General features: G+C 49.3%; 2 protein-coding genes across 8 annotated transcripts in view; one reads left to right on the top strand and one right to left on the bottom strand.

The window, feature by feature from the left end:
• Nucleotides 1-7,259, bottom strand: part of ANK1 (ankyrin 1) — a 246,193-nt gene extending 238,934 nt beyond the window's left edge. For 2 of the 7 annotated variants that reach the window (XM_050800357.1, XM_050800363.1), the window contains exon 1: nucleotides 6,853-7,060. In XM_050800357.1, coding sequence (XP_050656314.1) covers nucleotides 6,853-6,978 — 126 coding nt within the window. In that variant the 5' untranslated portion in view covers nucleotides 6,979-7,060. Of the gene's footprint in view, nucleotides 1-6,852 lie in introns of all 7 variants that reach the window. The other 5 variants (XM_050800354.1, XM_050800361.1, XM_050800356.1 and 2 more) reach the window with 5 other exon arrangements.
• POLB (DNA polymerase beta) overlaps nucleotides 1-25,761 on the top strand; it is a 679,334-nt gene that overhangs the window by 172,257 nt on the left and 481,316 nt on the right. The window lies entirely within an intron of this gene.

The following is a 25,761-nucleotide window of genomic DNA, read 5'->3' as shown; positions in this document are numbered from 1 at the left end:
TACAATTTCCTTGTAAAAATACAGGGAAATCTTTGAGAAGAAGAGTCCAGTCACACTGGAAGTAAATGAGAAGGAAAAAATGGTGCTCTCTTCTTTTTTTAATTGGCTGGCCATTACATCTTTGCTTTCACTTTGAGTGTCTCCAGTGCAAGTTTTCCTTTCTTGGAGAATGTGCTGTGCTTTGTGTGCCCAAGATCCAGAGAGTCTCCGCCAGAGGAATCTGGTCTCCCCATAACACCACACATTCCATTATCTGTGACAGTTCACACCCAGATTTACTACCTGTTCATCTAACAGCCATGGGAGTCTCAGCAAAGTTAGGAAGCCCTTTTATGTTCCCCTCTGATATACAGCACAGGTGCCACACAGGACTTCAATAAAGCTTACAAGTATCTAGGCCCACCTGGAAGTTGTCGACTGAATCCATGCAGATTACTGAGCAGGTCTGCAATAAAAATCCTGTCCAAATAGAAAATTCATTTTTTTCCTGAAAATGAAATGAAGATATGATATAAAGTATCCTTTTCTCATTTCTCCGTACTGAAAGAATAACAAGCTGGCCTTCCCCAGCAAACCTCAAGACTTCACAATGCCCCTGGAAGGCCAGGCATGAACCTTGGTAAAGGATTTATTAGAAAGAATAACTTTATGAACAATCATTATATTATTAGCTATAATCCATTAAATATATGGGAATTTTAAAATTTACAAAGCACGCTCTCATTTATTATCTCATTTGATCCTCATCCCTATTTTACAGATGAGCAAACTGAGGTTGGAGGAAATTCAGAGGCTTATTATGCACACGTAGCTGATACATGCAAGAGCTCAAACTGGAACCCGGGCAGCCGACTTCAAGCCAGTGTTCTGTAGGAGGCAGACTTTTGAGCTTCTCAAGAACCAGAAATGGAGATAGAGAACCAGGCAAAGTTGATTTGCCTTTCTCAAAAAAACAAATACTAGCTGGGTGGGGGTGTGATGGCTCACGCCTGTAATCCCAGCACTTTGGGAGGCCAAGGCAGGCGGATCACCTGAGGTCAGGAGTTCAAGACCAGCCTGGCCAACATAGTGAAATGCCACCTCTACTAAAAATACAAAAGTTAACCAGGCATGGTGACGTGCACCTGTAGTCCCAGCTACTCTGGAGGCTGAGGCAGGAGAATCACTTGAACCCAGGAGGTGGAGGTTGCAGTGAGCCGAGATTGTACCACTATACTCCAGCCTGGGCGATAGAACAAGACTCCATCTAAAAAAAAATAAAAAAGAAAAGAAAAAACAGTACAATAGATTTTATTTCAGTCAGAATAATTCAAGGTGGGGGGAAACAATAGTTTTACTTGGTACCAATTTTTTAGGGTCAACCTTCTCAAAATCAGAAAGAACAACTAAGAAAAAAAACCTGTACTAGTTAAATGTAGCTTTTCAACCAATTCTACAAGCCATAGATATGTAGTGAATGGTTATGTACAAAGACTCAAGCATTGGCTTCAAAGTGCTTACAATTTAGTAGAAGAGATAAAACAAGAACTTCTGCATGTGCATGTGTGTATGTGTGAAAGGCGCAGAGAGAGCGGTGGGGTGGGGGTGAGGAGGGGGCAGATATGAAAGGTTTCTTGCAGGCGACAGTGATGGGCTTTGACATTGAAGGAGCAAGGAATCAATGACAGGACTGCCTATTCAAAGGTGTTGCCAAAGCAGACGCAGGGGCGAGCTGACACAGATGAAGAGTGCCTGTACATAGGACACACTCGCCACTACGCGCTCATTTTTATTGTGAAAACGGGGAAGAAGCCTCAGATGGTTTTTTTTTTTTTTTTTTTTTTTTTTTTTTTTAAGTGTTGCCACATTGAGAAGAGAGGAGCAGAACTGGTGAGCCAGCAGCCTTTGCTGGGGTGAGCAAAAGAAATGGGGAGACACTGGAAGCTGGCTCATGTCCCCCTGCCCAGGGAGGTGACTTGCTCCAGGTTCTGAATTTCGGCTGCTGCTGCCCCTGCTCTGAGACAGTCCTGCATTAGATGGTTTGCATATCACTTGTTCCTCACAGCCACCTCTCATAGAGGTGGAGCAGCAGCCGAAAATCAGAGTGTAACATCTTCTCGGCCCTCAAAACCCTGCTCTCCTGGTCTAGCCTATGGCTGGGAAGTGAGGAGAGCTCCTGGGAACAGCCCCCACTGCTGCTACCTCTGCAGCAAGGAGGGAGGAGCTGGACTGAAAAAATGGACAGGAGGCAGGCTGGGAAAATTCCCACATCTTCAGCCCCTGCCGGCACCTCCCAGAGCTCCAGAGAGGCAGGCCCACCTCCATTTATTGAGGCTCCCAAGGTACTAAAATAAGAAGAAATGCCAAAGCAGGGATACCAAAGTTGTGGTATGTTTTAAAGGCTTGCAACAAAGAAACCAACGCTCTAATAATTCACATGCAATACAACATAAATATGCTAATCAAAAGCCAAATTGAGGCTTTACATATAAATATCCATTAATGCCACAACATATATTAGTGAAATGGTTTAGCAACAGGACCCAGATTAAAGATGTGTGATGAGCACTGTTCTCTTTCAATTCTGTCGGCGATCTCTTGGATTGGATTTATAAAACCTTTTGGAGATAACAGCAGAAGTTGAAATTTGAGGCCTTTTGCAAATGAGAGTCATGGGCCGATATGATTCTAATGCTTAACTTTCCTCCCTCCATCCCGCTTTCCCCACCTCCAGACCCACCAAGCCTCCTTGTCAATCCTCCAGTCTCACGCAGATGCCCCCACCCCAAATCTCCCCTGTGATTCCAATCATTGGATCCACAAAAAACCCTCCTGTCCAGGAGCAGGGTCTCCTCCTGCTGAGAGAGGAAGGCTGCAGGCTCTTCGATTACTGCTGCATAGACTGGAAAGACTGATGGAGCTGCCTGCACAGCTAAGTGGCAGAGGCCACTCTCCACATCTGGGCTTTTTTTCTCTCTTCCTGCACTCTTCCTCCATCCCTCCTTGTGAGTGCCTGGCTCCTTGGGACCCTGTGCAAACACTGTTGTTGTTACAAAGGTCTAAACCCACTTGACATTTAGTGTAGCAGAGACCCTGCAAGGAACTAACTACATGCTCAGTGGTGGAATTCACTGCACCAAAAGATTAGATGGTTCCACTGCGTGCCTACAAATCTCTATTGCTTTGAAAATGATTAGAAAAGGAAAAAAGATCAGGCTTTTTCCAGATGCCCCCAAAAGACAGTCAGTCAAAGGGTGTATTATTCACCGGAACACATGCCTGCAACCAAGACAACATCTGGGCAAGCAGAGATTAATATTATATTAATTCACTCATTCAACCATTCACTCCACCAACATCCACTGCCTGCTGCTTGTGTCAGGTACTGAGCTAGGTGTCAGGTACACAGCTATGAATAGGACATGGTCCTTTTCTTTCACCATCAGAGGATGAAGTAGGTGAACATAACTAGGGACAAGGAGAGAGCTGAGTAAACACTACCCTGGGGTCTCATAGTGTTGAAGGTAGCCGGCTTAGTGTGAACCTGTCACTCAGGGCCAAGGCGTCAGCGCTTCTCTCCCTATCCACTCTTCCTTCCTTGAATTCTGCCTTCTTCCATCCTCTGCCTCACTTTTCCTCCCACCTCCCTGTCCTCTTCTCCTCCTACCCTCAAGCTCTGGGTAAACATAAAAAGCACACACATTCTTATGCCACAGGCTCCCTCAGCCCTCAAAAGCTGTCATTCTTCATGCAAATGCCTGCTTTACACATGCTTTGCAATTTATTTCCATTCCAACCTTCAAAAGCAGAGGGACTTATCAGTAAATATCATAAATGCTTGATTTATTTTTAAGCTGCAGCTACAACAGCAAGTGGCTGACAAGGTTGGCTCTGCACATGCACAGCACTGAATGAAGCCCCATGAGAAGCAGGAATCGTTAGAGCTCTAGAGTTTAGCTCAGTTCCCTGTGTCGAGGTAGCTTCTATCTGTGTCAGTCAGTGCGTCACAACACCAGCCTCCTCCACCCGCCGCACACAGCACCCCTTAGCAAGCGCCTTCCCACACAATATCATCAACTGTAAAAACTGCAACCGTCGCCAAAGTTACAACCGCGGTTATTTCTACAAACGGGAGGGATGCGGTCTGCTCAGTCAGTCCCTGGTAAGTAGGTTACCCATGGGACAAACACGTTTCCTTTAAGTTAATTCAGAATGCCCTTGGCTCAGCTACCTATCCACACAAGAGACCAATATCCTGGAATAAAATGTTTGTTTGCATGTATGAGATTCTTTCTGCGTGCTGGTATAAGAAACGGAGGCTGGGTCCACACACTCTGTAGTCTGTGTGAGCAGCTGTAAAGTCCTCAGCTGCCTGATTTTAATACACTTCACCTTGAAAAATTATCTCCTTCATGAAAAATGGCTTAGTTAGACTTCACCTTATATGAACCTTTGAGTTAGCCCTAGGCCCTCTGCCTCACCAGGCCCCGTGTAAGCTTTGTTCAAATGCTCCTTTCTGCACTGCCTCCCTCACCTTTCCCTCTAGAGCTTTCCATCTGCTTGTGATTTTCAATTTTGCTATAAATTGTAACTCTATTCTCTGAGATGGCCCTCAAGACCATCCCAATGGCTGAGAAAACTCATAGCCCTTACAAAAAACGAACAAAGCATCCCTATATCCCACCCCATACCATCTCCCCTGCACCCAAAGAATCTGTCCTAATAGTTTGCGTCACTGCTATCACTTTAAATGAAAATTTTCTCATCGTTATATTAATCATAGCACCCAGGATACTGCATAAAATAATGAAAATCTGAATGGAAGATTTTTGAACGCTTACTGACGCAGTATGCTGCGACCGGCTAGTAAAACAAGATAACACCATTTGGGGGGAGGAATATATTAAATATTATCATCTATCACCAAAAGAAAAAAAAGAAATGAGGTTTACTATGAATGTAAAGATTAAGACCAAAGAAGCAAAAAGAATATTGAAATCACCACTTTTATATGTGTGTATTACACATATTCAGAATTCAGAGTTATATTAAAGGAAATTTTCACAGAATGGAAAGGAATCACAGGAGAGGGGGTGGGAGAGGGTTTTTTTGACTATTTTCAAAAAATGATTTATGGTGTCAGGAGCGTCAAGAAGGAAGCCTGGGAGAGAGAGGTGGATGAGAACATTGAGTGAGCAGCTCGAAGAGGAGCGCCTTGGCTCCAAAAGCAGGAGGCAGGAATGGAAACACAGAGCACTCCTTACCGAGAAGAAGTTTACATTCACGCCAAGAAAGTGGGTGAGCATCGCAGCGTAGAGCCAGACTTCCCCTGCCTGACTCACAAGACGGGCTCTGGTATTTTAGACCCCCGCAGAGGGACCTGCGGAGATTCTCTCTCGGTGGCACCAACCCAAACTCTGATTCATCATCGGTTTGGGAAAGGCCCCTTTTCGGTCCTCTAAAGGGGTGGTGTCTTTGTGAAACTACTATTTACACACAAGATGGCAATCCCTCAAGGGAGGTGGGGACGTCGGTTTTGGAAGGGTACAGGAAAGCCTAGAGAGTGCTGGTTACTTCCATTGAAACCAGAGAACATCTCTAGGAAGAGGATGGATGTTGGTCTGCTGACCAACTGTCAAGGGGTGTGTGGCCCACAGACAGCCTGCTCCCCAACACTCTGCTGTCAGCCACAGGCTCCAAACTTCTTTCTCAGAATGAGACAGTTTCAGGAAAAGAAACCATGTTTCTTTCTCAACCAAGGCCAGAGCCTCTCCCTGGAAGCCTGAGGGGTCCCACTCCTTGCCAGGCAGCAGTGCAGGCTGGGTCCCACATCGACTTCTTCAGGTGAAAATGGCTCTCCTGAAGCCAGAGTTCAGCATCTCCGATTCCCAGAATTACACCCACGTACTCTTGGCCTCCTCCGTGGCTCTAAGGCACCCTGACTTCTGTCACCCTCCCTTCACCATCAAAGGTGTTTCTGACCTAAGGTGTTTCTCAAGGTGCTTTGATCAGGGGTAAGAGGACCCCAGACCCAAAAAGGGCTAAAAACAGCAACAGTTGCCCCTGGAGGTTTGGGTCTTTACAGGCCTATCTTGTCTCGGCACTCCGGCACAGAAATACCCGGGATGCCTGCCCATGGACAGAGCTGGTCTCTGACCAGGCCTTCGGGCCAGGCTGGAGCACCAGTGCCTGGCTTCCAAAGGAACTTCCCCTCCCTGTCATGGGTGGCTCATCTTGAGTGACCTGAGCATAAGATGTTGCCAAATGCCCCGAGGAGAGGAGAAGGCGCCTTCTTTTCCGCTACCAGATCCGGAGGGTCAGGAAAGGTGCTCCCTGAGAAGGGTCAAGGAAGGTCAGGAGCCCCACTCCAGTTCAGAGACACCTGGGAAAGAAGGTCTCCGCGCCAGAGTGGGTCACCTAGGGAGGCGCCGGGCAGATCTGCCCCCCCGGAGACTGGAGCCGCGTTTACCCAAACCAGCTCTCCTGGAAAGCCAGCGGGGGCGGCGCGCCCGAGCAGGGCAGCCCACCACCCGCGGCTGGTAGCCAAGGTCGGGAAAGTTGGTCCTAGAGCCCCGCGGGCCTGCCGGGCGCTGTCCAAGGTTCTGAAAGGTCTCCGCGAGCAGCGGGCGGGCGGCTCTGCGCGCCCTCAGCCTCCCGGCCACCCGCTCTGCCCTTCCAGCCTCCCGCCCTGTCCCCTTCCCGGCCGCGCAGAAGCCTCCGTCCCTCCTCTGCGCCCACGAAGCCCTCCCCGTTCGGGTGCCCCCAACTCCGCCGCACCGGGCCCCGCGCCCCAACGCGTCCCGGGCCGCCCGACCCCTGTCCCCAGCAGCCACTTCCAGGCGCCGCGGCGCTTTCACCGCCGCCCCCTCCTACCTTCTTCTTTCGGTCACGGGAGCGGTTTCTCCGCTTCCTGTTGGATTCCTCCTTCTCCTTCTGCTCCTGGAGGGCCTGCGCCTCGATGTCTTTGATTTTCTTCAGCTGTTTGGCCGCTTGAGCCATGGCGTGTCACGGCGCTCCCGTCCCCGCCTCCTGAACCCCTAGCGCTCAGCGATCCCAGAGACGACACCCACTAAGAAGGGGAAGGGGTCTCTGCTCCGCCGAGGGGACAGCGTCCGTGGCGCGCCGCGGGCCGGCTGCGGCGGGGCCGCGGGAAGGCGAAGGCAGCTCCGGGCGCGGAGGGCGAGGCGCGGCTGCCCGCGGCCCGGGATGGCGCTGCCGCCGCGGCCGGAGCTCGCTCGCCGGCGCCCGGGACGGGCTCTGGGCTGGGCCCGCCGCCTCCCTCCCTCCGCCTCCCTCCCTCTCCTGCGGCGGCGGCGGCGGCGGCGGCGGCGGCGGCGCGGGGGGGCGGGGGCGGGGAGGCGGCTTGTACTGCGGCGGCGGCGGGCGGTGAGCGGCCGCGGAGGGGGCGGACTCGGGCGCTCAGCGCGGGAAGGCCCGGGGGCCCGGCCGGAGCGACGAGGCTGGGCGAGCTGGGCGTCCGCACGGGGTCATGGCTAGCGCCGGGCTTCCGCCTTTGCAGAGCCCCTCGCCGTCGGGCGGCGGGAACAAAGCGGCCGCTCTACCCCGGACCCCGCCGCGGGCCGCAGGGCCAAGCCGGGGAAAGAGGGCAGGCTGCGGCGGGCGGCGCGCCCCGCGCCCGGTCGACCCGGCGGACCAGCGCGCCTGGCGGCGGCGAGCGCGGCGACATCGCGGGAGCGGAGGCTCTGCCGGGAGGGCAGGCTCTGCCGGGAGAGCAGGCGGCAGAGGGCGGGGGGCGGGCCTGGGGCGCCCCCGGGCGGCGGCCCCTGAGGGCCCGGACGCGCCACCCCAAAGCCAGCCGCGCGGTTCCGCCCCGGGCGCCCTCGGCGGGGGTCGCGCGCCTCCGGGGCTCCCTGGGGAAAAGCCAGTTCCCCGAGTCGCGCGCTGGGAGCTTGATTTGCCCCTTTCAGGCCATGTGGGCCTTTTCATTTGCATATTTCCCAATTATAGATGAAAACGTGTCCAGGATCAAGTAAATTGTTTTCCTTTGAGTCTTTTTGGGACAGAAGTGGAACTAGGTCCCCGCTCCAGGCCCGCCCGCCCTCCATCCCCGGCGCTCCCGCGCACCCCTCCCTGGGGACGCCGCCTGCGCCCGTGCCCCGCGGAGAAGAGCTGCACTTGGGTCCGCAGCGCCAACCCAGCCTGCGGCAGGCGGAGGGGGCCTCGGGCTCAGCCAACCACCCCGTCACGCGGCACAGGAGCCAGCCGGGGTCCCCGGCTCGGGAGCTACCGCCCACCCACTACCTCTCCATCTCGTGGGATGAGCTCTTTTTCCACAAACGGCTAAGGAAGGAGTTGTGAAAAACAATATTTGAGACTCGGAGAAGAGTTATTATGAAATAGTCTGCCTCCTTCTGCCTTCCCTAAGCTGAGGGCTTACTGTAGACATTTACCCAGCCAGGCTAGAGCCCAGAAAGGAGGCGTCTACCAAGCTGCAGAGAACGACGTCCTGGGCCTGCGAGCTGGGCCCCACGCTGTGCAAACTTGGGAGCAACTGGGCCTTGTCTCTGACCCCTGCAGCCCGCAAGCGCTGCCTCACAGGACCTCCCCCCGCCTCCCACCACCCCCCTCCCCCACGCCTCTGCCCTTCCAGCCCCTTCTCCACCTGCAGTCTTCCGGCAGAAGCCTTGTTTTGAAGACGATTTCCCAGGGCTGGGTCCTGGACTGAAGTCTCCTCACTCTGGACACCGTGCAACCCACAAATCCCAATTTCGTATGGAATTTAAATTTGCAAGTAGCCATATCTTTAAAAAAAAAAAAAGAAACTGGTAAAATGAATTTTAATAATACATTTTAATTCAATATATTCAAAATATTTCATCAGCATGCAATGGATTTATTATGAATAAGGCATTTCACATTTTTACTAAGCTCAACATTCAGTGTGTATTTCACACTTACAGCATACCTAAATTCAGACCTGGCACATTTTAATGGCTTAATAGTTACATTTGACTAGTGGTTACTCTATTACACAGCACAGCTCTAGACTGTCTCCCCAGGCCAACTCACCCCCTGGCCTGGGCTGTAATCAACCTACCGACAACACACGTATTTTACCTCCAGCACAGCCCTCTTCCTTGAGCACGGGCCCCAGGGCCACTGTTCCCCTGGGCCTCCTCACAGTCATGTCTCCATTCCCTCTGGCCACCCACCTGTCCACCCTCCACTGCAGGATGGACTGCACATCACAGATCTGGCTATTGTCACTTCTCCACTTAGCATCCTTCCTTTTTGCTCCTGAAGATCAGAATCTGTTACACCGCCTATGAAGACCTGAATGATCAGGCACTTCCTACCCACTGACTCATCTCGCCCAGGTCTGTGCTGGTCCCTGTGCTCCAGCCTCAGCAGGCTTTGAGCAGGTCCATGTCGTCCCTCTACCAGGCTGCTGTGTCCTTGATGGCCCCTGCCCAGACTGCCCTGTGTCCTCTCCACCCCCATCCCCAGTCTAGCTAACTCCAACTCACTCATCAGATTTCACTGCGGTCTTCACTTCCCTGGGGTCTCCAGACTGGCTCTATCCTCTTGCAGTAACATCATGTGTGCCTCCTTCATGACACATGTAATTTTACATTAGTGTGGTTGATTGGATTCATGCATAGCTCTCTCACTAGACTTGAATCTCCATAAGGGAAGGGGTAGTGTCTGGTTTTGCTCACTGGTATCTGCAGCAGTTGCATAGTGCCTGACAAATAGTAGGGGCTTGATAAACATGTGTTGAAGAAATTCACAGGTCTACTGTGTCCTGGTTTAAGGAATAATCATTAAAAAATAGCAGCATTTCCATTGCACCAAGCATTATCACCATTTTACAGATAGGAAAGATGAGGCACAGAGAGGCTGAGTAATTTATTCAAGGTCACACAGCTAGTAAATAGTGGAGCTGCCTGTAATCCCAGTGCTTTGGGAGGCTGAGGCTGGGGGATCACTTGAGCCCAGGAGTTCAAGACCACCTTAGGCAACATAGTGAGACCCTGTCTCTACAAAAAATAAAACAATTAGCCAGGCATGGTGGCTCATGAGTATTGTCCCAGCTACTCAGGAAGCTGAGGTAGGAAGATCACTTAAGCCCAGGGGTTTGAGGCTGCAGTGAGCTATGATTGCACCACTGCACTCCATTCTGGGTGACAGGGTGAGACATTGTCTCTAAAAATAAAATAAAATAAAATAAAATAAAATAAAATAAAATATAGCGGAACCAGAACTTGAATCCTGAGCAGCTGGCTGTGGAGTCTTAACCATTGCACTGCACTAAATCACTCCATTTCCTTATCTATAAACAAGAGTGCTGATATTACCTCCTTCGAAGGATTGTCAGGAGGACCAGAAGAGAAAGAGAATGTTAAATGTTTCAGTAAAACATCAAGCGCTGTACGGAGTGTCAGTTTCTTCATGGACTAGTTGGTGTCTAAGGCTCCTTCAGCCCCAGAACCGTGATTCCTCCTGTAGATCTAAATCTTTATAGAAGCCTTTTGAAGATTAGAAAGAAACAATAATCTCTCTGACTCAAAGGGAATATATTATCCTTAAGGAACAGCAGACAGCACTTGGTAGATAGGAAAGTCTTGCCTGAGTCCCCCTCATATCAACACTTAGAGTGGTGACTGTGGCCCTGAATATTCAAAAATCTCAGTTGGGGTACAATGAGAGTCCTGTTCATGTCCCTGGTCTACTTATGAGGTAGCTCCCCTGTATCCTATTATATATTGGGAAGATTTCAGGCTGAGAAAGAGAAAGTGGGAATGTAGTATTGAAGCTATGGTCCGAAGCCTCTAACAGGCTGATCTGGACACCATGAGAGTGATAAGTAAATGGTGGGAGCTCTAGCTGAGTTCCTACTGAAATGAGGGACCAGGGCAACACCAGCATCTCAGTAGCCAGAGGAGCTTCCTCACTCCTGTTCAGAGAAAAGATGATGCAACCCTTTTCCATACTCCCCATTGCAACAGACCATCATCATCATCATCACTAGCATCATCGCCATCATATTCATCCTCACCATCACCATCATCACCATCACCATCACCATCATCACCATCACCAGCATCAACATCACCAGCATCATCACCATCATCATCATCCTCATCATCACCATCATCACCATCACCAGTATCATCATCACCAGCAGCATCATCACCATCATCATCATTCACATCATCATCACCATCATCACCATCACCAGCATCATGACCAGCATCATCATCCTCATCATCATCATTCACATCATCATCACCATCACCATCATCATCACCATCATCACCATCAGCAGCATCATCATCAACATCATCACCATCACCAGCATCAACGTCACCAGCATCATCATCATCATCCTCATCATCACCATCATCATTATCTCCATCATCACCATCACCATCATCACCATCACCACAATCACCATCACCAGCATCATCATCACCAGCATCATCACCATCATCATCGTTCACATCATCATCATCACCATCATCACCATCACCAGCATCATCACCAGCATCATCATCCTCATCATCATCATTCATATCATCATCATCACCATCATCACCATCACCATCATCACCATCATCATCATCACCATCACCAGCATGAACATCACCAGCATCATCACCAGCATCATCATCACCATCACCAGCATCAACATCATCAGCATCATCATCACCATCATCACCATCACCAGCATCATCACCAGCATCATCACCAGCATCATCATCACCATCATCACCATCATCACCATCACCAGTATCATCATCATCATCACCATCACCAGCATCATCATCACCATCATCATCACCAGGATAATCATCACCATCATCATCATCATCACCATCATCACCATCATCATCATCCCATCATCATCATCACCATCATTATCATCCCATCATCATCATCACCATCATTGCCATCCCTATCATCATCATCAGCAACATTGTCATCACCAGCATCATCATCACCAGCATCATCATGACCATGATCATCATCCCCATCATATCACCATCATCATCCCCATCATCATCATCACCACATCATTATCACCATCATCACTATCATCACCATCATCATCATCCCCATCATCATCACTATCATCACCATCTCCAGCATCATCATCATCATCCCCATCATCATCACCATCATCACCATCTCCAGCATCTTCATCACCATCATCATCGTTACCATTATCACCAACACCAACATCATCACCATCATCACCATCATCAGCATCATCACCAATGTCATCATCCCCATCATCATCACCATCACCACCATCACTAGTTTCATCATCACCAGCATCGTCCTCATCAGCAGCAGCAGCATCATTATCACCATTATCATCATCACCATCACTAGTTTCATCATCACCAGCATCATCTTCATCATCGCCAGCAGCAGCAGCATCACCATTATCATCATCACCATCATCATCATCCCCTCATCATCATCACCATCATCACTATCCCCATCATCATCACCACTAGCATCATCATCACCATCATCATCATCACCATCATCATCCCCATCATCATCCCTATCATCATCCCCAGCATCATCACCATCATCATTACCAGCATCACCATCATCAGCATCACCATCACCAGCATCATCACCATCATCATCATCGTCATTACCAGCATCACCATCACCAGCATCATCACCATCATCATCATCGTCATTACCAGCATCACCATCATCAGCATCACCAGCATCATCATCCTCATCATTACCATCCACATCATCACCATCCCCATCATCAGCATCACCAGCATCATCATCCTCATCATTACCATCCACATCATCACCATCCCCATCATCAGCATCATCATCATCATCATCACCATCATCATCCCCATCATCATCATCATCACCATCATCATCACCAGCATCACCATCATCAGCATCACCATCACCAGTATCATCACCAGCATCATCATCATCACCATCACCATCCCCAGCATCATCATCACCAGGATCACCATCACCAACATCATTATCATTATCATCATCATCATCACCATCAGCAGCAGCAGCATCATAATCACCACTCACTGACAAGATTCTTTGCTGTGCCCCAAGCATTGCTGATCATATATCAAACATTGATTTCTCATAACAAAAGCACTGATGGCCCTGTTTTCCATATGAGGAAGCCAAGTCTGTACCATAGTTTGGATGTTTGTCCTCTCCAAACCTCTGTTGAAATTTGATCCCCAAAGCTGGAAGTGAGGCCTAATGAGAGGTGTTTGGGCTGAGGAGGTGGCTGCCTTATGAAGGGACAATTAATGCCCTCCCTTGTGGGTGAGTGAGTTTTCACTCTTAGTTCCCACTAGAAATGGTTGTTAGGAAGAGCCAGGCCCCTCCCCTCTCTCTTGCTTCCTCTCTTGCTGTATGATCTCTTTGCACGCTGGCTCTCCTTCCCTTCCCACCATGACTGGAAGCAACCTGAGGCCTTCCCCAGACGCAGATGTTGGCATCACACTTTCTGTAGAACTGTGAGCCAAATAAACATTTCTTCTTTATAAATGACCCAGCCTCGGGTATTCCTTTATAGCAACACGAACAGACCAAGACAGGCTGCATGTGTTTAAGTGACTTCCCCCAGGTCACATTCTGATGGAGCAGAGTCAGAATTCAGGCCCAAGCTGCCTAATGCAAGGCCTGACCTAAAAGGAACCATCAGGTGACCGATTTTGACAGTGACTCAGCTGGTTTTCCCAAGTGTAGAAGTATTAGTAACCTGAGTTAGCCACATAAAATAATATCCCCAGGCAGGCAACCAAAAGGCCAACCTATTCCTCCAAAGTGATAGAAACAGAACCCACAGTGACCCCCACACAGCATCAAAAGACAAAAGACTCCCCCACTGTGGTCACCAAAGAGCCACCTCCTCCACTGCGGCCACACCCCTCACTGAGGTGTCCCTGCTGGGTTCCCACCATTCATTCTCAGGCTCTTCTCATCATTTCTTGGGAGCCACAGAATCTGGCACACACCCACGGTGGGGGTCACTAACCCATGGGTGAGGACAGTTGGTCACTCAACATGCAGGGAAGTGGTGTGGAGAGTGGGTCTGAACTCTAGTACAGAAGACAGCCCCAGTGCTTCTTTTTTTTTTAATATAGGGATGCTTATTACTCAAGGAAATTCTGTATTTCAGTGGGGCCTTTTTATTTAGCTGCTAAGTAAAGGGGAATGGAGTCCATTTTTACATCTTTGCTGCCTTCTTCCCTAAGATTTCCATCTGGTTCCCAGTCCCATCCTGAGTGTATGCATTTATGCTACTAGACTGACTTGTGTTTTTAAAAGAAACATTATTAATAATTAATAAAGCTTCTCAAGATAAAAACTGCCTCTTGAACTAAATAATATAAATAGCTAAAACATAATGAGAGCACCGGGCATTCTTCTAAGCGTATTTAACCCTAAGAACAACTCCATGAGGCAGATGCCATTATCATCACCATTTTACAGATAAGGAAACTGAGGCACGGAGAGAATGAAAAACTTGTTCAAGATCAATGGCTACTAAGTCATGGACCTCAGATTTGAAACAAAACAGTCAATCTTTAGAGACTGTACTTTTATTGCTACTTAGAACAAACATCCTAAATTGAGGGTGGGCCTGGAAGGTTCTGTCCATGTACCATTAATCCCTTTCAGGAAAGAAGGAGCCAACCAGTATCTACCAGTCCTGACTCCTCTGAGGGCAGAGGGCTGTGGGGCCTCAGCCATCCAGTCCAATGCCACACCCTATAGGTGTTCAGGTCAAGTTTGATCCAGGAGAGGTTATCCAGGAGCCATGAATATAGAGGATAAAACAGGAAGACAAATGGAAAATTAGAATTGCAGAATGAGAAAGAACTGCCTTGCACTTCCCAAATGGGAGGCTTCTTCTGCTCACTCTCACATTCCCAGACCAGACCACTCCCCAAGAGGGCTTCTGTCCATTTCCCACAGGGTTCAAGCCATCTCCCCAGGTGTGTGCACACCAGCCCTGCTCTGCCATCTAATGCTACACTGAAATTATTCAAGCCCTGCTTCTGTGTGATAGCCCTTCAAATATTTGAGGAGAGCTTTCACTCTCCCCTATGCTTGACCAAAATAATGTCAGGAGTTCATAGCAAAGGTGAATATTGAGCTCACGGATTCCTAATTTCCTGTCCAAGGTTTACCAACGACAGCAATCTGTCCTTTTCATAATTGCATGTTCCAGGGTGGAATTTGAAGAGATAAAAGAGCCTATAACCCAAGGTGTTCAGAGAAAAACAGAAAAGCAGGAAGAGGGTTTACATCCAGATTCGTAGAAAGTGCTGGAGTAAGGCCAGGCATGGTGGCTCCTGCCTGTAATCCCAGCACTTTGGGAGGCCAAGGCGGGTGGATCACCTGAGGTCAGGAGTTTGAGACCAGCCTGACTAACATCATGAAACTTCATCTCTACTAAAACATACAAAAATTAGCTGGGTGTGATGGTGCATACCTGTAATCCCAGTTACTTGGGAGGCTGAGGCAGGAGAATCACTTGAACCCAGGAGGCAGAGGTTGCAATGAGCCAAGATGGTGCCACTGCACTCCAGCCTGGGCAACAGACAGAGACTGTGTCTCAAAAAAAAAAAAAAAAAAAAAAAAAAAAAAAAAAAAAAAAAAAAAAAAAAAGAGAGAGAAAGAGAAGGAAGGGAGGGGAGGAAAGGGGAGGCTGGCTGGGTCCTCAGGCCTGCGTGTGGGTGAGGCCCCTACTGCTCCCTCTTCTGCACTCTCCCACCCAAAGTGGCCACCACCTTGCCCCTCCGTGGTGACAGTGCCTTCAACTCTGGAGGGAAATGGAAGCCATGGGCTGTGTGGGCTCAGTGCCCTCCCTTCTGCACCACCGAAACATGTATGCATCCAACCCTTCTTGATACCTTTGGACCCCACTCCTTCTCACCTCCTCAGAAAACCGGGCTGTCAGAGAGCCCTGCTCTCACCGCGTCCCCATGTTGTGCCTGTCACCAGCTCCTCCAGCCTGTTACTCCCGGGTGCAGCCCAACTACACTCCAAATTCTCTTGCCACCGTGGAACCTATGGACACATTTGGATCTGATTCCCTGGAGCCTTTGACCTGGCGGTGTATCTCCCCCATTCCTGAGACTCCACTCTCTCGTTGCTCTCCTCCCAGCTCCTGAATGTTTTCTATAGGGCTCACTAATAAAACTTCTGCCTGGGCTCTTTTTCAGTTTATACCTTCTCCCTCTATGATCTTAGCCCTGGCTTCCACTAGCACCCGCATGCCCAGATCTATAACTCTAGCCTTGACCTCTTTCGGAAGACTGAGGCAAGGAGTCCGCCCAGTGCACCATCAGAAGTCACCTCCTGGCTCCTCAGTCCCCAGTTAACCCAGGCAGAAACCTGGGCATCCCAGGGAGCCCCGTTTCCTCTCCTTTACAGCCCCCAGTCTTCTTACTCACTCGATTTCAGAGGCTTTCTTCAAAGTTCAGAGAACTTTCTTCAAAGTTCTCAAATTTACACATGTACTCATGTCACCTAAGGATCTTATGAAAATTCAGACTGATTCAACTGCTATGGATAGACTGCAGCCACGGCTCATGGTCTCTCCCCTGCATGCATACTATTTATTTATTTTAATTTAATTAATTGTTTTTTTTTAAGATGGACTCTTGCTCTGTTGTCCAGGCTGGAGAGCAGTGGCTCGATCTCTGCTCACTGCAATCTCCGCCTCCTGGGTTCAAGCTATTCTCCTGCCTCAGCCTCCCCAGTAGCTGGGGTTATAGGTGCCCACCACCACACTGGACTAATTTTTGTATTTTTAGTAGAGACGAGGTTTCACCATATTGGCCGGATTGGTCTCGAGCTCCTGACCTCAGGTGATCCACCTGCCTTGGCTCCCAAAGTGCTGGGATTACATGCGTGAGCCACCACACCCGGCCCATGTATACAATTTACATACACACCTCTGTGAACCCACCCAGCCCAAGCCCACATTTCCAGCTCCACCCACCCCCGTGTGCTCTCTCTTACCTCCAATGTCAGTGCCCCTCCAAAAAAGGCAAGTACTGTTTTGACCTTTAGCACCCTGGCAACCAACCCATCTTGATGCCATCCAGAGCCCACCAAGAGTCACCTCATTAGAACAAAAGAGGCTCCGATCACCCAGGAACTGCCAAGGGATTAGGAGCTCTGTGTCAGGAACCAGGGTCAAAGGGCAAATATTAGAACAAAAGATTCTTCCAGCACCCCTTTCTACAGCAATATTAGGAGCTATATGTCAGAAACCAGGGCCAGATAACAATGTACATATTTCTTACTATTTCACAGTGGTATTTTCCTAATCCTACTCCATCCATGAGCTCCTCCTCATTCCCTTTCCATGCCAGTTTCCTTCCAGGAGCTCCTGAGGGACGTCCCTCCCTACCAGGGTGAGTCTGCAGGCCCAGTCTTGCATGGAGCCATCGTTGGTGCCTAAGTCCCATCTTCCAAGCCACGTGGCTGTGCTGCACATGGACACTGGCGTCCATCGGCTCACCCCAGACATCACTCTCCTCTTGTTCCATGGCCACTGCCCCTCCCTGGGCCCTCCACTAGTGTCCCTGGGCTTTGGCTGTTACCCACTGAAACCGTGCCCCAGAGCTTTAAAAAAAAAAACCTAATGACTAATAGTTTGAGTTTTCAGGATAGCAGATAAGAAAAGACAACTTCCGGAAACACTGAAACTCCCTCTGCTTGCGAGATTTTAAAACCGGTTGCAATTGGTTGGAACCAATATGGCCAACTAAGTCTGCACAGAGCCCACCTGCTAATGTCACAGCCTGAATTTCCACTGCATATGTCATGCTAACTTCCTCAGAATTTGCACATGGGACCCATGAGGAGGCAGGAAGAGACAACTGCACAGGTGTAAGAACTTTCCAGACCTCCTTTTTCCCTCCACCAATCACCTACTAATCCCAGAATCCACTCCCTTAACCTTTTCTAATAAAATTCCTGCCTTAAAGCCAGCACTTGGAGACAGATGTGAGCTGGATGCCTATCTCCTTGTTAGCCCACTAGCAATCAAAACTTTCTTTTCTCAAAAGCCCAGTGTCGCAGCACCAGCTTCTTGCACATTGGGCAGAGTCTCTTTTGCTTGTTAACCCCATCAGCCAAATCCCCTGCCTCTGTGTGTCACTGTAGGGCAGCCTCCTCACCTCCTAAATCTCCCCCATACACCTCACCCCTTGCTGTGGCAGCTTGTCAGGGAGTGGCGGGGAGGACAACGGAGGTGTCTCCCAAGCGTGGAGGCTGGAAGTCAAGGTCAAGGTCACTCCTCAAGGCTGCAAGGAAGCATCTGTCCCAGGCCTCCCTGCTTGCTCCTCGTGGCTCAGGTGCTCCTTGGCTTGGAGATGGAAGCCTGTCTCTTCTCCCTGCATCTCCCCATCAGATTCCCTTGATGCATCTGTCCCTGTGTCCAAATGTCCCCTTAAAAGGACACCAGTCACTTGGATGAGGGCCCACATTAATGACCTCATCTCAATTTGATCAACAGACACTTTTTCCAAATGATATGTTACACACCAAGTTAAATGACTGGTTCCAAGGTGATGGTCGCAGGTCCTGGGGATTGGGACTGCAGCATCTTTTGGGGGGGCCACAATTCAACCCCTCACGCTCTCTTCTCCCCTGAATTAAGCCTTCAGCAGCAAGCTTCCTCTCCCCGCCAATAGAGTAATGAGTCCCTGGGGTGGCTGTCGAGGCTCCTGGCTCAGCCCCTCCCTGGCTTCTAGTCTCATCCCCTGCCGCCCTCATTCCAGCAGGAGAAGAGGGCTTGCTGACCCCAACCCAGTCGCGTATGAAGCTGAAGCGCCACATGCATCGACTCAGGCCCGCTCTCTCCCCTGCAGGTCTCCCTGTCCTCCAAGGCTCACTGGCTGCAGAGCCATCTCCAGATGACCCTGCTGGAACCCGGAACCCATTGGGCAGATGCCCCCTTCTGTGAGGACACCCATCACAAGTCAGTCGTGTGCCTGCCCCCTCCCTCAGTGCCCTTCAGTCTTGCCTGTCATCCACCAATCACCCCCGGAGCCCCTGCCAGGTGCCAGGCACCAACTGGGCTCTGAGTTCATTATCTCACTCAACCGCCACAGCCAGCGGGTCGCAGGAGGCACGCTGCAGAGCACAGTTGAGCGCCCAGCCCTGATGTCACCTGAGCGTGCTCCTTGGGACTTGGTCCTGCTGGACTGTCTGTGCACAGGATGGACGGGAGTTATAGATTCCCCCATCCCAGCCCAGGACCCATTGCAGACTACAGCAGCTCTGGGCAGGAGAAGGGAAATGAGTCAGCCTAGGAGCCGAGGCACTTAGGCTCAGATTCAGTCCCCAGAACCAGGTCATGCAGCCAACTGAAGGGAGTGGGGCGTGGAGTGGGGTTGGGAGGGGCTGACACCTCCACTCCTTGGTCTCCAGGGTCCAGAGCACCTAGCACAGTGGCTCCAGGGTAGGCACCAGTGTGTGTGCACTGCACAGAGAGTCTGCAGAGGTGAGACAGGGAAAGGAGCCACAGCCCACTCTGGCCTTGGAGCACCTAGTCCAACAATTCCCTTCCATCTCCTAAAACCTCTATAATCCCAGCACTTTGGAGACCAATTCGGAGGATTGCTTGAGGCCAGGAGTTCCAGACCAGCCTGGGCAACATAGCAAGACCCCATCTCTCCAAAAAATTGAAAGCAAAACAAAAAAAAAACCTTTGCTGTTTTCACTTCTTCACCCAATTTTTAGCCTTAGCTGCCTCTGATTCCTTGCCTCCTACTCTCTCACCCTCATCAGGCCTCCACCCATGGCTCCAGAGGCCACACTCAGTCCCATCTGACTCAGCCCATCAGCAGCGTTCAACAGAGCTGGTCACTGGCCACTCCCCCATCTCCAGCACAGCGTGTCCTTGGTGCCTGAGACCCACCTTGTCTGTTTCTCCTCTGACCATCCTGGCTGCTCCTTCTCACTCCCTGCCTTTGAGTACTGGGCATCCAAGGGCACTGTCCCTGCACCCCGTTCCTTCCTGTGCCTACTCGAAATGCTCTCACCATCTGGTGGTTTAGACACATCCATCAGCTGGCCACTCCCACCTGCACATCTTCATGCCACACCCTCCCTGAAGTTCAATGGCCACCTACCGTTTTCACACCTGCACCTGGATTTCCAACCCACTTCTCTGACCTAACATGCCCAGAGCTGAGTCTTACCCCTGGCTCCTCCCACTATCTCATGTATCCCAGGCCATGCCAGCTTCATGCCTCCAGCTGTTCAGAGCAAAACACAGTTCTCCTAACTCTTCTCTCATATCCCACATGTGATCTGTCAGCCAGTCCCACTGACTCCACCTTCCAATTGCATCCGAAAGGGGTGCTCTCTGCCCTGCCCTTGTTCACACCACCATCCTCTCTCTCCTAAAGTGTAAACAACCCACTAACTTGTTCCTGTTTCCCCCTTGTCTACATGATGCCTGTTCCAATTAGCAGCCAGAGCAATTCTGCTCAAATTAGATCAGACCATGTCTCACTCCTCTGTTCAAAACCCTCCAACACTTGCCCATCTAAAAAGTAAAAGCCAAACCTGCTCCTGCCACCTCCCAGCTCTGTAATCCACCTGCTGCCCTGCTGGCTGTCTGGGCACCTCCTGCCTCAGGGCCTTTGCACCTGCTGTCTGCTTCCCCACACCCTCTGCCTGGCACATTCCCTCACTTCCCTCTGAGCATCACACAAAAGTTAACTTTCTTTTTTTTTTCTTTTTTTTGTTGAGATGGAATCTCACTTTATCACCCAGACTGGACTGCAGTGGTGTGATCTTGGCTCATGGCAATCACCACCTCCCAGGTTCAAGTGAACCTCCTGCCTCAGCCTTCACAGTAGCTGGGACTACAGGCGCCAGCCATCACACCCAGCTAAGTTTTATGCCTTTAGTAGGGATGCGGTTTTGCCATGTTAGCCAGGCTGGTCTCAAACTCCTGACCTCAGGTGATCCACCCACCTTGGCCTCCCAAACTGCTGGGATTGCAGGCATAAACCACCGCGCCCGGCCCCAAAAGTTAGCTTTCACAGCGAGCTCTTTCTATTGGTCTGCTCGGGCTTCCATAACAAACTACCACAGCCCGGGTGCCTGCAACCTCGGACGTCCATTTTCTCACAATTCTGGGTCTGAGAAGTCCGGGATCAAGGTGTCAGCAGAACTGGCTTCCCCCGAGGCCTCCCCCTCTTTGGCTTGCAGAGGCTGTCTCCTCCCTGTGCCTCCCTGTGGCCTTCCCCCTGTGCGTGCAGGTCCTAATCTTGTCTCATAGGACACCAGTCCTATTGCCTTAGGACCTACCCCAATAATGCCATTTAACCGAATCACTTAAAGGTCTGTGTGCAAATGCAGTCACATTCTGATGGGTAAGGGTGAGGATCTCAACATGGATTTTTGGGGGGACAGCTCAGCACATAACAGCCTCCCGTACCCCTGCCCCATTACCTTCCATCTGGCCTGCCTCAGCGCCCCTTCCTGCTTGGGTTTTGCTCCTCGGGCACTCATCACTGTCTGTCTGCCACACTGTGTGTTTTAACCATGCCTTGAATTCCTGGCCTGTGTCCCCTGCTGCAGTGTGAGCCCCAGGAAGGCAGGGAGTCTTGTCTGTTTCACTTTCTGCCTTATCCGCTGTGCCTTTAACAAAGCCTGGTAAGGCAGCCACTATCTTAATATAACATAATTAACATCTATAGTTAATGTATATTGACTCGATCAATTAATTAAAGCCACAGCTGTTTTTGCAAGGCCTCTGGAGCATCCTGATGTTCCTAGTTTTTTCTTTATTTTCTGGAAGATTTCTTTGTGAGCTCTGAACATGGACTCATTCTCGGAGACACTTGTCACGGTCATTCATACCACGCTTTTGCTTGTTCATTTGCAGGCTGCTTCCTCCCTGTCACCTTCTTCCTCCTGCCAACTGTGAAACAGCCTTTTCATTTCTTAACCTTTTTGTGGCTCCAGAAGGCACATCGTTTTCTTCCCTCCTGCCCTTCTGTTTGGTATTTAAAAACACACCCTGAGAGACATAAATGCAGATTTTTTTTTTTCCTCCAGTGAATTTTCTGCAACTGCGGGCCTTGCTTTAAGAAGACTCAACAGATAACAAGTGTAAATGCCGAAAACATCAAGCAAAGGCAGAGGGCCAAAGGGAAGGGTGATGGTTTGACTAAAAGTTCTTTTTTCTTTATTTTTAAGGATTCAATGTGCATTTCCTTAGCGGTGGTTTTCCTTTTGTGCTCATAAAATGTGATTTGACTTACAAATTGTAATTCCTATAATACTATTTAGGGCATTTGTACTACATCAAGGTAGATACAGCTGTCTTGGCATTTCTTTGGTAAAATGCTTACAAATACTTTGGACTTCTCTTGACCTTTTCATTTCTCCCTCACAGAGTTACTGATTGCCGCTGTGGGCTCCCAGCTTTGCCCTCAGGGGCTGGTGTGAGCCCCGAGCAGCCGAGTGGTGGCTCCAGGAAAGGGGAGAAGTCAGGGGAGGGAGGAATCTTCCTCCCAGATCAGCCCACAGAAACCTCTGTGCCCATCACACACGCCTGAGCTTCCAGTCCCCTAGGTGTCCCTCGAAGCTTCCTTTGAGTCCAGCTGTGACAGAGGGAAAGTGAAAGACACATCACAGAACGGGGTTCCAAAGACTTCACAGCCAGGCCCCCCCTCATTCCTCAGTGAGAAGGAGCAGAATGAAAGTGCACGCAGAGGGCAGGGAGGTGGTGCAGGCCCAGAGAATTTCAGAGATGGCACAGGCATGCAGAGGCAGAGGTCCCGTCCTTCATCCATGTGCTGACTGAACATGTCTGTTGCATAGCCCAGTGCACAGAAACGTGTCGGGGGTGGGGGAATTCCGCACCTATGCTCCCACCAGTTGCTTAAGAGGAAAAAACCTAGGAGGTTACAGGAAAAAGTGAATAGTGGTTTGCATTAGCCTATAGGCATATGACACATCCCTGCAATGGAGTACTATAAGCCTTTAAAAGAACAAGGTGGGCAGGCACTGTGGCTCACATCTGTAATCACAGTACTTTGGGAGGCCAAGGCGAGGCGGGAGGATAGCTTGAGCCTGGGAGTTCAAGACTAGTCTGGGCAATGTAGAGAGACCTTTTCTTTAAAAAAATAGAAATAAAAAAATTTGCTGGGCATGGTGGCACACCTCTGTAGTCCCAGCTACTCAGGAGGCTGAGGTCGGGGGATTGCTTGAGCCTGGGAGGTTGAGGTTGCACTGAGCTGTGATCACACCACTGCACTGTAGCCTGGGTGACAGAGTGAGACTGTCTCAAAAAGGTGAAAAAAAAAAGAACAAGATGATCCCATAGAATAGGTGATACAAATCAGATGAAGAAAGTAGTCTTTCATCTGTGTACTCAAACACAAGAGGAGAGCTAGGTGGCGTGGGCATACTTATAGACAGCTGTGTCTGTCTCTGCTGAGATACACATGGGAACTGTCTGCTATGGGGAAGGGAACAGAAGAGTTGGGGCAGAGAGAGGAATTAAACTTTTCATTGTATGTCCTGTATGCACTTCTGCTTCTCTGACATGTGAAAGCCTTACATTTTTTCTGGAGACGGAGTTTCGCTCTTGTCACCTAGGCTGGAGTACAATGGCACCATCTCGGCTCACTGCAACTTCTGCCTCCTGCATTCAAGCAATTCTCCTGCCTCAGCCTTCCAGGTAGCTGGGATTACAGGTGCTTGCCACCATGCCCAGCTAATTTTTGTATTTCCAGTAGAGATGGGGTTTCACCATATTGGCCAGGTTGTCTTGAACTCCTGACCTCAGGCCATCCACCCCAAAGTGCCTCAGCCTCCCAAAGTGCTGGGATTACAGGCATTGTAGCAGGACGGGCTGCAGACAAAACCTCTCAGACACCAAGTTGTAGAAGGAAGGGCTTTATTCAGCTGGGAGCATCGGCAAGCTACCGTCTCAAAATCCGAGCTCCCTGAGTGCACAATTTCTGTCCCTTTTTAGGGCTCATAACACTAAAGATTTTACATAACAGGGTCGTGACTGATTTGAGCAAGTAGGGGGTACGTGACAGGGGCTGCCTGCACTGGTGGTCAGAGAGAAACAGAACAGGGCAGGGAGTTTCACAATGTTCTTCTATACAATGTCCGGAATCTATGAATAACATTGGTTTCTAAGTTATGAGTTGATTTGTAACTACTGGGTTTAGGCCAGGCAGGCCCAGGCCTGGTTTTGGGCGTGGTGCCAGGCTGCCTATCTTGGTTCACTTCCTTGTTTTTTCTTAAAACAGGTACTGGGTATAAAACAATGTAAAACAATATGAGAGGGTTTCTCTCTTTCCTCATTTCCCCCCTTTGAGACTCTCACTTTTTATTAGTGGGAGTTGTCACTCTTATTTTTGCTACTTATGTCTTTTTGTACAATAGATTGATAGTGATTCATATAGTACACTTGTGCTGAAGCATTTTGGTGAACTAAGATAGCAATGAAGCTTTTTTATCATTTGAAGAAGTACAGGTAGCAAACAAGGGAGCAGTAAGCAGGTTCTTATTACTATTATAACTTTTATTATAAGAGTTTTAAATCGTTCTAGTGCTGGGAACTAATTTTTAAACATGGCTTCAGGGTTGAATTTGTGCTACACTTGTACGGGCACATGTGTCAGTTTTGTCATATTTTTAACTATGTCTTTAACTACTTGCCTTTGACAGTATATGTGTAGACAGTAATTAGTAAGGTTAAATTTCTTATAGACCTCTATTTCAGCTGTTAGCAAGTAGTCAAGAGCCAATCTATTTTGATAGATAGCACTTCTTATCCGAGTTTCTTGCCAGGCCAGAACAGTCAAGGCTTGACTGGTTTTATTAGTGATGATTTTTAAAACAGCTTGCAACCGTATGGTTTGGTTGAGCATGTAAATGGGGGTCCAGTATTCCCATGAGCCGTCTTGTGTCTAAGTGGCAGGCCTATAGTATTGTATAATTTTTTAGGAGTTCATTTACCATCTTTTTCATTACCTGTGGCTATGCTTCATTTTCCACGGGAAGCATAGACAGGGAAGCCCAGGAGTTCACTTGCTTTTATGGGCAGTAGGAAGAAAGATGGTTTAATAGTGCCCAATAACACAACCACCTGTCCACTGGTCAGGCAGCTTAGCATAGGTTTATGTCTACATATCCAGTATAACCTGGTGGGGGCAGTCCAGTCCTGGTGGAATTCTGGGTGGGTCCAGACAGTCTGCAACCTTGGAAATTTACTGAACGGATCTCCTTCTGTGTAATTGGAACTCCACCATGTAACTGTTTTTTTGGTACCATTATACAGTTTTTGCCCCAGACAACTAAGTCATCCTACAGAACGAGTGAATTTTTTTCTTTTTCTTAGCTATGCAATATTGTCCAATAATTGAGACTTTTAGAGCCTAGAGATGATCAGGGTGATTCTTTTGGGCCGGGAGTTCCTCAGGAACTGGGTCTATAGGCACTAATTCTTGGGCTTCTTATGGCCATTGATCTCTTATTACAGTTTTTTCACAAACATAACATGAAGTGACATTTACAGATTGGGCTACATGCTTGGCTAATTGCAAAAACAAATTTCTGTTTTTTCCTGGAGTCTCTGGTACTGGCACATTTAGTTTATCATAGAAAGTCTGAAATACTGGTTCCAGAGACAGTTTACGAACCTCCTCTTTTACTAAGATATTTACTTTAGGACCTAGTCCTTTTCTATTGATGCCCAGAGATACATGTTCTCCTTTTGTTTACCTTGGG

The sequence above is a fragment of the Macaca thibetana genome, chromosome 8 (genome assembly GCF_024542745.1).
Source record: "Macaca thibetana thibetana isolate TM-01 chromosome 8, ASM2454274v1, whole genome shotgun sequence".
Classification (NCBI taxonomy): domain Eukaryota; kingdom Metazoa; phylum Chordata; class Mammalia; order Primates; family Cercopithecidae; genus Macaca; species Macaca thibetana.
This window is presented reverse-complemented; position numbering and strand designations above follow the sequence as displayed.